Below are 13,103 nucleotides of genomic sequence, written 5' to 3'. Positions count from 1 at the left end.
ATATTGGCCAAATATATTTGTAGGCCTACCAAAAAACAAATACAACCTTTTTTTATATTTAAGATGGTAAGATTTTATAAATGACAATATTTATCCATTGCCATCGTTGTTACAGTACTGAATGTTTCGGCACGTTCCATGTGCTATTCCACAATGGCTTGAGTTTGAATCTGACCTAGAGCCTTTTTCTGGATTATCACCATTACACTTACTTAGAAACAAATGTATAGTACAATGCAATGTAAGTCACTTTGGATAAAAGCGTTTGGATAATCCTTTTTTACATCTTATCTGGGCCACTTTAGCCTCACAGCCACATTATCCAGAACTTACTGTGCCACATTTTATGATAACTTTCATTTGCAGTAACATTGTGGGCCACTTTTGGCTTACACCAAGATTCTCCTTCATAGACAACGCCAAATGTGGCCCACATTTGTTCTCAGACATTTGGGCCAAATTCACTATTTACCACACGAGCCACATTAGGGTCACATTACCACATACATTTTCCCATAACTTACCGCATCTTTGCCTTTAAAGGCGCACATTTGCTATTTTACATGTCAGCCACTTAAGGCCCACATCCATTTTGTCCGAGCCAGAAGAAAACCAGCAGTGCTGCATAATTGCCTAAAGTGGCCCACATCTGTCTTCTATATGGGATTCAGCCACTGAAATAGTTTAGATTAAATGCTTGCCTTTCATGGTCTCGTTTTGTTTCATATATCGCGGTTGCACCAATCAGTGCGTTGCATGCACTTTTCGGACACAAAACTATGTTGTTGTAGGTTTTCTCGCGCCTTTTAAGTGGTTATAAAGCAATTCTTGATCTTTTCTAGTGGGCTTACACGTGTACCTGCGTACCACGTAGACTTCACCACTGCAGAGGTTCAAATCAGGACATGCAAACAATGTCAAAACGAAAACTGCTGTTGCAACTCGAACATTTTGTGTTCCAAGTGCTTTTACCTCAATGCAAATGTCTTTAGTGTTGTGCCCAATCCATCTTAAGTTTTCTATGAAGGGGAGATCAGCAGCACTTTAGGGAGATTCCACCCAGATTTTACATTAACTCACTACTCCAGATCTACATCCCCTTTCCGGCATCTTTGGTCTGAAATTGAGCGACGCCTGGTTTCTCAATCACAGCGAGGCACCAAATCGTTTGCAAAAACCTTTTCTCATTTGGTTCCCCGAATTAACTGCAGCCTTTTTTAAATTGTACTCTGTGTTTTGTGTTTCTTTTTTATTGTTTACTTGCTTAAATTCACATCCACTGTCTGTTTCAGATCAAACTGATTAATAAAGATATACAGAGTGAAACATACAGGAGCCATAAAGGCTAAAATAATTAAGGAAATTGGTAAATCAGTCAGGCAGCTCCTTTAACACAAGACCCTGTAAATGAAATATAAAGATTCAGTAAATCACAGTACACGCTTTTCCACCATCAGGCCAAATGGTAAAAAACAGTTCAAGCTTTGTGTAGATATGCAGTGTGTATAAACCGGGGCGGTGCTAGGGGTGGGATAACGGGGCCCCAATGTTTTTTTTTACCAACCCCTGTACGAATCCCTTAGGGTCCCCTTCATATTTCATGTATTTTTGTGTGCGCTAGTTAGATATATTAAACGTAGACATGCAACAAGCGCGCTGAAATAGAGAGCAACGCAGTCACAGCGCTCTTTTTTTTTAGGCACGTGGGGTGCTAAAAATCTATTAAGCCTTTGCCGGCACCTTCCTGGCAAGCACAGTTTTAATGTTTCTTAGCAATGACAGTGCAAGCTCCTGAGCACTTTAAAAAAAAAAAAAATTTTTACAAACATACGGACGTCTCTAGGCTAAGCCCCGGATATCCACTCACCCAAGAACCACCCCACATTTATGCAACAAACAAGAAAAATCTTCACTCTGTTCTGTAGTTTTACATGTAAGAGTTTTTCTCTGTTGATCAGTTTAACGTGTGTGTACTCGCCTCCGTTCTCCTGTATCTGTTTCTCTTTCTTGGGTAGTTGTGTCCAGGACAGATTAAAATCAGAGATGTGTGATCCCAGAGCAGACTGAAGCTAAAATACATCAAATATTGACATTATTGTCAAACACACTGTCTCATCATCACTCATTTAATATATTTACACAATTTAATCTCTCACTCTCATTTATCACTTCTCTGTTATTTTTGTATTTTAAGACTCTCACTCATTATCTAACCTTATTGAGGATCATGTCCCTCATAGCACCTACATAAACAGTGGAGGAAAATTTCAGTCTCAGAAAGACCTTTATTTGACCTGAAATGGAACAAACAACAATCATATCAAATTAAACTCATTGGAAGAAAATATTACCAATGCCTAAAATTTGCCAATCAAAACCCAAACCTATGATGGAACACTTAATAACCTCAGTTTGAACACACATTTACATTGCACAGACTAATCGAGGCCAGGTGATTTTGACGCTGTACCTTGAAGAAGATGACTAACCGTTCCAACTAGAGACCAGCACACTTAGGGATGTCATAGGCTGCGTCCAAAATCTCTAATGATGCCTTCGAAGGCCACATTTCAAGGTAGGAAGGCATCATGCACATCCAAATCTAGTGTTTTCTTTACTTTCTGAGATGCCTCCATCAGGTTGATTTTTGAAAGCGGCATGAATCTATCCTTCTCTGCCTTCAATATCCCACAATTCTATGCGTGTGCTCATGGCAATGGATTGTGATTGGTTAAACAGGTGGCCAAAAATATGCTTAGAGCACAATTTGTGTGTAAATACATTTATATTTTCTCTTTTTAAAATTTTGGATTGCATTTCTAGCTAAAAAAATTTATTGTAATTTAAACATATTTGATTAGTTATCACAAAGGAGTCCTCTGTTTATATTTCAAACAGAATTCTGTTACACTGCCTCTGAAGGCTGTCCAAATCATTGTAGTCTGTCAGCCCTTCCGTTTTCTTCCCACATCTGCCTTGCTTTAGATTTCAACATGGCAGTGCAGTCTAATCAGTCCGGCAATAACATATGTTTCCCTTCAGTCGGTCTCTCGACGTTGTGAGAGACTGACTGATTAGATTAGATTCAACTTTATTGTCATTACACATATACAAGTACAGTGTAACGAAATGTAGTTTAGGTCTAACCAGAAGTGCAGTTAGCAAGTGCAGGATATACAGTTAGAATAAATACAGAATACAATAGTGAGAATATAATACAGTGGGCATGGACTATAAAAATATTTTGCAGTAGGAATGTTCTATGAAAATATGACAGTAGGTATATACTATGAACAATATATACAGATGGCTATATACTATGAACATTAATGTACAGGTGGATATGAACAGATAATAATTTAGACTAAAATAGTGCAAGTGACTTAGGTATGCATAAATTATTGACATTGGCTATTAAAGTTGCAGTGCAATAGATGAGTAGATGCAGTTGTTGAAGTTGCAGTTATTAAAGTTACGGTGCAGTAGATGAGTTAATGCAGTTAATAGGTTGCAGTCGAGAAGATGAGTTAATGCAGTTAATAAGGTTACAGAGCAGTTGATTAGTTAATGCAGTTATTGAAGTTATAGTGCAATTGATGAGTAGATGCAGTTAATAGAATTACAGTACAGTAGATGGGATAATGCAGTTATGGAAGTGGTCCATTAGTGCAAATGAGCATTCAGTTAAATATTCCTGGTGTGCAAGTGAGCAGTATAGAGTGCAAATGATGCTGTGTGTGTGTAAACAGTCCGGTAGAGCAGATACATGAAGTACTGGTGTGTACAGTTCAGTCTTGCATGCAGCCCTGTAGTGCAATGTAAACAATGTTGTAGCAGCATTGGAGTTAAGGGTATGAGAGGTAGTGGAATCAGTGGGGGGCAGAGTTCAATAATGAAACAGCTCTGGGAAAAAAGCTGTTTCTTAGTCTGCTGGTTCTTGTCCGGAGGCACCGGAAGCGCCTACCAGAAGGCAGGAGAGTAAACAGTCTATGAGCGGGGTGAGAGGAGTCCTTGAGAATGCTGCGAGCTCGACGCAGACAGCGTTTCTTCTGGATGTCCTCAATGGCAGAAAGTGTAGTCCCTGTGATGCGCTGGGCTGTTTTCACCACCCGCTGCAGTGCCTTGCGCTCAGCAACAGAACAGTTCCCGTACCAGACTGTGACACAGTTGGTCAGGATGCTCTCTATCGTGCAGCGATAGAAGTTCACCAGGATAGTTGAAGACAGTTGGTTCTTCTTCAGTGTCCTCAGAAAGAAGAGACGCTGGTGAGCCTTCTTGACCAGGCATGAGGTGTTGGTGGTCCAGGACAGGTCCTCCGAAATGTGTGTCCCCAGGAACTTAAAACTGGAAACACGTTCAACAGCCATCCCATTAATGTGGATGGGTCGTGTGTGCCTCCTTTCGCCTTCCTGAAGTCCACGATGATCTCCTTTGTCTTGGAGGTGTTTGTCTTGGACTGGGGTTTGATCTTGACAACCTACCTTCTCCGAGATAATTAATTATAAAACGCCAATGGGCTTGGCGAATGGCATGCGCACGCCAGTCTCCGCCCCGTACATATGGGTATAAAGGAAGATGGTGGAACCTGTGTGTTTGCTGATGCTACACGCGATACTCGACTTCGAGAAAACTTTTAACCTGCTGGATTTGTGACGCGGAGTAGCGGACTTCTCCTTTCGGTGGACTTCCCCTGGGCGTTTCGGCAGAAGGCTACAGACCTTAAGAGGTAAGTCCCTCCGGCTACGAGCATGTCAGCTTAATGCTCGCGGACCATCTATACCCCTTCACGCTCACCTGGTTCGTTCCCTACGAGCGGCAGACGGCCATCTCATAGTGGTAAGACTTCGCACACGGCTGATGACGCTATCTCAGTCGCTGCCAAAAAAAGCATCTGCTAAATAAAAAATGTAAATATTATAGGCACACAATGAGTGACGCCATTTTTCGCCCCTTTTCAGGGCCCGGCGCCCACATACTCACAAAGAGACAAATCTCCCCTGGGTTTTTTTTCTCCACAGCACTCTCGTCCAGACGGTGTCTTGGATGGACCGGGCAGCCGACTGCAATCTCCCCTGGACGTTGTGTCAGGCAGCCGGAAGCAGGTAAACATACAGAGCCGTCAACCTCCCTGGGGGTCCCCCCTGTGCGAGGTGACCGCACTGTCAGCCACCGAACCAGCCTCCCCCAGCATGGTGAAGCAGATTGTCCCTCTGGTCCCGCTGTCGCAGTTCTTGGGCGCTTGGCAGCGCACCAGCCCGTCACACTGGATAGAGAGGACAATCCGTCTCGGTTAATCGATCCAGTTCGCCAGGCACCCCCCCAAGTTTCGGGGCATTCTGTACACCTTGGTGCGAAGGGTGCGGTCGAACACGTCCCTATAACCGAGATGTCGGCTGGGTTTTACAGCCCGTACTTAATTGTGCCCAAAAAGGGCAATCGACCTGAAGGACACGTACTTTCACGTCTCTATTCTCCCCAGACACTGGCCGTTCCTACGGTTCGCCTAATTGTTAGAGCATTGGGCTTGTGATCAGAAGGTTGCCGGTTCTAATCTCAGTGCCAGCAGGTCATGACTGAAGGGCCCTTGAGCAAGGCACCTTACCCCTGATCGCTCTGCAGTAATGTGCCACTGTATAAAACTACTTGTAAGTCGCTTTGGATAAAAGCATCTGCCAAATGAATAAATGTAAATGTCTCCACGGGTTTTTACCAAACTAGTGGAGGCTACCTTAGCTCCTGTCAGGGAGCAAGGCGTGCAGGTGCTAAACTATCTCGACGACTGGCTTATCTTGGCACACTCGCGAGATGTGTTGTGCACGCACAGGGACCTTGTGCTTCGGGTCAACCAGGAGAAGAGCAAGCTCTGCCCCGTGCAGAGCTCCTCTTACCTCGGTATGGAACTAGACTCTGTCCGTATGTCAGCACGTCTCACCAACGAGCATGCACAGTTAGTGCTGAGCTGTCTGAGGTTGATCAGGCAGAATCCCTCGACGCCGCTGAAGAACTTTCAGAGGCTCCTGGGGCACATGGCGTCCTCGACAGGGGTAATCCCTCTCGTGTTGATGCACATGCGGCCGCTTCAGCACTGGCTACAGAGTCGGGTTCCCTGGACGGCGTGGCACGCCGGCACCCAGCGAATTACGGTAACGCCTTAGTGCCTTCGCACTCTCTCAACCTGGTCAGACTTGACCTTTCTCCGACCGGGGGTTCCGCTCGGACAGGTTGAGGCGTGTCATGGTAACGACAGACGCCTCCCTGTAAGGGTGGGGTGCGGTGTGCAAGTGGGCACGCAGTATCGGGTCGGTGGACGGGTCCCTGACTGCGTTGGCATATCAACTGCCTAGAGTTGCTGGCAGTCCTTCTGGCACTGAGGAGGCTCCAGCCCCTCGTGCAGGACAAACACGTGCTAGTCCGGTCGGACAGCACGACTGCCGTGGCGTACATCAATCGCAAGGCGGCATACGCTCACCGCAGTTATCACAACTCACCCGACGCCTCCTCCTTTGGAGTCAGCAGATGAAATCCCTGCGGGCCACGTTTCTTCCGGGCAACCTGAACCAGACAGCCGATGTGCTCTCTCGACAGGGTACTCCCCGCTGAGAGTGGCGAGTCCATCACCACGCAGCCTGGCTCATATGGGAAGCGGTTCGGCAGGCACAGGTGGACCTGTTTGCCTCCCCGGACTCCACCCATTGCCCGCTCTGGTATTCCCTGACCTCTGAGCAGCTCTTTGTCTGTTCTGGGAGACAGCACCCGGGGGGGGGCTGTCTCCTAACAGAGGTGGCGCACTGGGTACCAATCCCGGGAGCGCCATGCCCGCTCGCAGTGAGAGCCCACTCCACTCTTGGGCACTGGCACAGGGCGCCTCTCTGGCAGACATTTGTAGAACTGCGGGTTGGGCTAAGCCCAGTACCTTCACAAGGTTTACAATCTCCACGTGGAACCAGTTGCAGCACATGTCCTTAACGCCCCCAACGTTTAGGTTGGGCTCCTGGTTTGGGCGTACGCCTGCGAAAGCGCCTTCTCCCCTCCTCAGGTGAGACTAGTGCGCTATTTTTAGCCTCCCTACTTTCCCCCCTCGCGGCGAAGTATTGGCATTCCATCCATCACTAAGCATTTGCACTTGGTAACAGACTGAGCGGAGCCGTCTGTTGGAACCAGGTCCAGTATAGGTAGAGTCATCCCTACTCAGGTAGACCCCTGTACTAGGGCTAGTGCCCCATACGTAGTGACTCCCCTCTGGGTCGTCCCGTGTGTTGAATTCCTTACTCATGATTTCCCGATTGGTGAATCTGTGACTTCCCCGCCGGTGGTCTCCCACCTGGATTTGTCCCCCTACTCTTGTGACTTGCTAGCCTAGTCAGGGTCGCTCCGCTGGAGGTCGTGATATCGGTGCAAGCGCTGTGGCGTTTAGATAGATCTCCAGTCAGTCTCTCACAACGTTGAGAGACCGACTGAAGGGGAACATCTCGGTTACGTCTGTAACCTCCGTTCCCTGATGGAGGGAACGAGACCACTGCAGTGACCGGGAGTGCCCTCTCAGGTTCCTCAGTACAAAGGGTGAGTGAATGACCGCCGCCATCTTCCTTTATACCCGTATGTACGGGGCGGAGACTGGCGTGCGCGTGCCATTCGCCAAGCCCATTGGCGTTTTATAATTAATTATCTCGGAGAAGGTAGGTTCTCAAGATCAAACCCCAGTCAGTCTCTCACAGACGTAACCGAGACATTCTCTTGGGTAGGTCTCCTGCTTACGCACTCATTCACAATGTCTTTCTTTTTTCGTCCAAAAAATACACGTTTTGTTCGTAAAAGCTTAAACGTTACATACACTCACCTAAAGGATTATTAGGAACACCTGTTCAATTTCTCATTAATGCAATTATCTTATCAACCAATCACATGGCAGTTGCTTCAATGCATTTAGGGGTGTGGTCCTGGTCAAGACAATCTCCTGAACTCCAAACTGAATGTCAGAATGGGAAAGAAAGATGATTTAAGCAATTTTGAGCGTGGCATGGTTGTTGGTGCCAGACGGGCCGGTCTGAGTATTTCTCAATCTGCTCAGTTACTGGGATTTTCACGCACAACCATTTCTATGGTTTACAAAGAATGGTGTGAAATGGAAAAAACATCCAGTATGCGGCAGTACTGTGGGCGCAAATGCCTTGTTAATGCTAGAGGTCAGAGGAGAATGGGCCGACTGATTCAAGCTGATAGAAGAACAACTTTGACTGAAATATCCACTCGTTACAACCTAGGTGTGCAGCAAGGCATTTGTGAAGCCACAACACGCACAACTTTGAGGCGGATTGGCTACAACAGCAGAAGACCCCACTGGGTACCACTCATCTCCACTACAAATAGGAAAAAGAGGATACAATTTGCACTAGCTCACCAAAATTGGACAGTTGAAGACTGGAAAAATGTTGCCTGGTCTGATGAGTCTCGATTTCTGTTGAGACATTCAAATGGTAGAGTCAGAATTTGGCGTAAACAGAATGAGAACATGGATCCATCATGCCTTGTTACCACTGTGCAGGCTGGTGGTGGTGGTGTAATGGTGTGGGGGATGTTTTCTTGGCACACTTTAGGCCCCTTAGTGCCAATTGGGCATCGTTGAAATGCCACGGCCTACCTGAGCATTGTTTCTGACCATGTCTATCCCTTTATGACCACCATGTACCCATCCTCTGATGGCAACTTCCAGCAGGATAATGCACCATGTCACAAAGCGCGAATGATTTCCAATTGGTTTCTTGAACATGACAATGAGTTTACTGTACTAAAATGGCCCCCACAGACCGGATCTCAACCCAATAGAGCATCTTTGGGATGTGGTGGAACGGGAGCATCGTGCCCTGGATGGGAGACCGCCCTCGAGTGCGGCCTATGTTTGTGTGTGTGTGTGTGTGTGATAGTCTGTGTGATAGTCTGTGCAGGTGTTTCAGTAGAATGGGGGAGGGACGCAAGAGCGTCTCTCCCTACTGCTTCACTCAGGGTTGAATTCCAGCAGCAGCCTTGGCCAAGGCTGATACAGGGGAGTCGAAAAAGATAAGATTGATTGTTTAGTCTTGGGGCGAGCAACCGCATTCCATTTCCACGGCTACTCTCTTTGTCCATTTTGGTCTCCAACAACATAAATTTTCCTTTGCAAAGTCGTGAGCTTCTCCGTGATAGAATCCATATTGCGGTTATTAGTCTCATTTCCAGAGCCGACCGCTCTTCCCACGACTTCCATCATAACGGGCAGCCTTGTGAGACTTTTGAGAGCTGTTACCGTTTTCTTAATTTCTCGATAACTAAGGGCACAGCCTAATCCAATCAGCATAATACCCGTTATCATGGTTTCTGAATAGGTAGATATCTTCAATGTCCTCCACGGAAAGAGGAGCCAGACACACGATCCGCCATCTCTCACAGGCGTCCATCGTGTAGCCAGCTGCGAACGTTCTGTCAGGGCAGACAGGTTCCCCGAACCCAAGCTTCTCGTCGAGAAGATGGTGTCAATAGCGTTGAGAGACCAGTTGATCAGATCCATAATTTCAGTTGTAGAGCAGTGCAGAGAGAATCTCTCAATAGATGATACGAGACAAGACAGGAGATCAGCAGGAAAAAAGGGGAGGACGGGAGCAAGAAAAATGCGACTGCCTCCGTTGAGAGAGCGAAGAGAAGGATACTTTCCTATATATATTTGCTCAACATTTCTAAAGAATGCTTTTAGCACCTTGTTGAATCAATGCCACGTAGAATTAAGGCAGTTCTGAAGGAGAAAGGGGGTCGAACACAGTATTAGTATGGTGTTCCTAATAATCCTGTGTAGATTTTAGTGCACTGTGCTTCAACACGTAAATCTTTTACCATTATATTTTTGTACTCCTCCATTTAATAAAACAAGAAAGAAATAGAATAAATTAAAAAAATTATCATATTGGATGCTGTGTCACTGAGGTGCTGCGTTTGCAAGTCCGCTATGATAAAGTGTCAGCTGCATTAGGCTAAAGTAACAAACCATCTCTACTAACTTTTCTGTTGTTTCATATATTAGTTCACAGGACCGTACACACACTAGAGATCTGAATGAATGTTTAGCTTCTGTAAAAGATCCACCTGGTGCTCTTTTACAGCATAACCCCGGGACTACGGACCTCCCGCTTAAAAATGGTTTATGTTAGTTTAGTTGTTGTTACTCCTGTGCAATAGATGAACTACAGTTTATTTGAATTTAGATACTATATCTTAAGAGGCTATTTCGGGAAGTTCAACCCTTCTCCCACAGGCCGCACCCACACACGAGTGTCTTACTGCAAACACCCATCAAATCTAGTTGCAAATCATTCCCTAGCTCTTATTTTATTCATTAATGATGTCATCGACTAATCAAGGTCAATGCGTCATTTACCACATGAATCTGAGGTTGTTCAGCCCCTAATTCAAAACACACTTTGATTTACAAATATACACACTAAAATAAACCGCATGAAGCAAATAAACAAAATGTTTATACAATGTCATACCATGGTGTGTTTGAATACTGGATTCTGAGTGGCTGGAGGGTGTGCATTAAAACCCTTTAACACAAGGGCAGCTCCAGTCAGTTTGGAAACAACCGTCATTTTCAGCTGTTTGATCTAAAGCTACAATGTAAACACCAACAGCTTTAACTTAGCAAAGAACCATGATATAAGCGGGATAATATGCTAAATAAACCACCAGGAGATGCTGACATTAGATATTATTTACTAGAATAATATAATTTATTATATAAAACACCATGTAGCGTGTTTTACCCTTTTTTTGGGGGGGGGGGTTTATTTTTTCCCCTGTAAAGCTGCTTTGGAACAATGCAAATTGTGAAAAGCGCTATATAAATAAAGTTGAATTGAATTGAATAATCCACGGCTAGCCATGCACGGTCAGTGGTTCGTGGATAGCTGTGGATCATCCCTAACTTAATTGAAGAAAATCCCTTAAAAAGGTTACTAAAAGAACAGGGAAATTTTAAGTGATATGTCAAATCGTGCATTCCGAATGATATACATTTAAATAATAATAGAAACCATTTTGTAAGCTCAACCAACAGTATGAAAATAGAAATTACGTTTTCCATAGACCTCCACCTCACACAAAACTAGATGAGATGTACTTCCAGGCATGTACAGGTTCACATAACGTCCCTCCATTTCATTACATGAGTAAGTGATGGTGTGATCAACTAGAAGATCAGAAATGATAGCACATCTAGAGGGAAAAAAACAATGACTATTATTTAAGCAAACAGGACTAGACGGTAAAAATAGTTGATAAGTTGGCTTTAGTGAAATAGAGAGAGAAGGGAAACACAAGGGGAAGAGAAAAAATATTTGACAACTTTAATGGCGTCATCCTTGATGGTATATGCCCACAACATCTCCGGAGGGCTCAACTATGAACATTATGGCCACAGTTCACTCCCCTCTTATTATTTTGTGACCGGGGTTTTCCAACCTTTTTGTCTTGCAACCTCCGTATCCTTAAACATCTTGTACTCTCGTTCTTCCTCAGCTGCAAGCTCACGTGGACTAGTTAGTTTGATATTATATAAAACTAAACCTTCATTATCCATATTAACCTGCTGTTTCCAATCTAGGGCAGAATGTAACAAACTTGTTTCTCATACTAAAAGTGAGTAATTCCGTCAATCTCTATTGAGACATTTAACAATAAAACTTCACCTGGGATTGTTGTTTCCATTGTTTTCAAGTGAGTTTCCAATACGAATCTCTGCTCTGTTGGTTTGAGTAGCACAGCAGTCTGATCTAGACGTGATGAGTACTGTCATAATGTTATAAGTGTCCTGAAGATCCAACCTCCACCATGGGTTACTTTGATAACCCGTACCAGAGCAGTACGTAACATCATCTGGGTCTGCTCCATTTCTGACACCATCTATGGCATGTTTAGCTGCCCAGGTGGAATATGTGGATGACTGTGTAGCTGTTCCTTTCAATTTTATATTCTCTAAAAAATTAAAAGTTCATTACAATCAATAGTTTCATTAAATCTACACTGTGAAGGAAATTAATAATGATCTTATATCCAGAAAATGAATATAAACATGTTAAATAACTGTCAGCAGAAGTAAAATATGCCATGATGAGTAATTACACAAACATGCAAAAATGGTCTTTTAGATCCTTATCAGAAACTAATCAACATATCTAAGCTGAAATCCAAGTAACATTCACAACTTTACATCATTCTACACATGTGTGTGAAGACTAAAAATGTTTTACCTTCTAAACTACCTGGAATGGAAACAAGACCTGTTGAGAAAGAAATCAGGTTGTTACAAAGCTGTTTAAATACTTTACTATAAAAGGTATTGATTAAGCTTCATGTCAAAGCTTATGTCTTAGCATGTATAATGTGGAGATGTTTGTGTGTTCTATGAAATGGCGATGCAATGCGATGTGATGTTTACTCACCAGAAAGTAAAATGAGATGAATGAGTTTGTCCATCTCACTGCTGAACAAAAGGAATCTGAGAATAGAGAATAAAAGAGATATTACGCATGTACTGCCAGAGAATTGAGTTTCTGCTACACTATGTGTTTCTTACATCAATACACCCCTCTTCCTCATCGTTCTTCTTGAACCAGCTCGATCTCCACCCTGCACTGAAAGTTGAATTTATTTACAGAACACCTCAAGGCTTATTTACAATTCAAATTAGGTTCAAATGCAAAACCGCAGAGAAGAAGAATCTTACCTGTATTAGTACCGGAAAAATATATCTGTATGGTTGTGTTTGTTAATTTGTAGTTTCGTGCGTTACATGTGTTTCATGCCATGCATTTGATCCCCAGGGAACACAAATGCTGATTGAACCACATTCAGTGGTAATTTAGAGGTTTGTGAAAAATAGTTTGTGTATTATTTGTTTAGATGATATAATTTGCTCTACAATATGAATAATATAATACCAGAAAAGTATGTCCAGAAATGTCTGGTTCCTCTCAAAGCCTTTGTTTCCTTTCAACAGAAATTTCGTTGACAAAGTTAACATCATTAATCTGTCATTAAAAGCCTAACTATCCTTGATTTAACCAAAGTCAACATTC

The 13,103-nt window shown here is 43.8% G+C and overlaps 1 protein-coding gene across 1 annotated transcript; it reads right to left on the bottom strand.

Annotated features, from left to right (window-relative positions):
- Nucleotides 1-1,258: 1,258 nt before the first annotated feature.
- LOC306892307 (fucolectin-like) lies at nt 1,259-12,517 on the bottom strand. The gene is made up of 7 exons (XM_079453321.1): nt 12,468-12,517; nt 12,276-12,305; nt 11,715-12,000; nt 11,102-11,241; nt 2,215-2,294; nt 1,979-2,069; nt 1,259-1,401 (listed from the first exon to the last, which is right to left on the bottom strand). Exons 1-7 carry the CDS (start codon nt 12,499-12,501, stop codon nt 1,376-1,378), a joined length of 687 nt encoding a protein of 228 aa, XP_079309447.1. The 5' UTR covers nt 12,502-12,517; the 3' UTR covers nt 1,259-1,375.
- Nucleotides 12,518-13,103: the final 586 nt, after the last annotated feature.

This window comes from Barbatula barbatula, assembly GCF_947034865.1.
Source record: "Barbatula barbatula genome assembly, chromosome: 1".
Lineage (NCBI taxonomy): Eukaryota > Metazoa > Chordata > Actinopteri > Cypriniformes > Nemacheilidae > Barbatula > Barbatula barbatula.
Note: the sequence above shows the minus strand (reverse complement) of the source record. Positions and strands in the feature narration are given on the sequence as shown.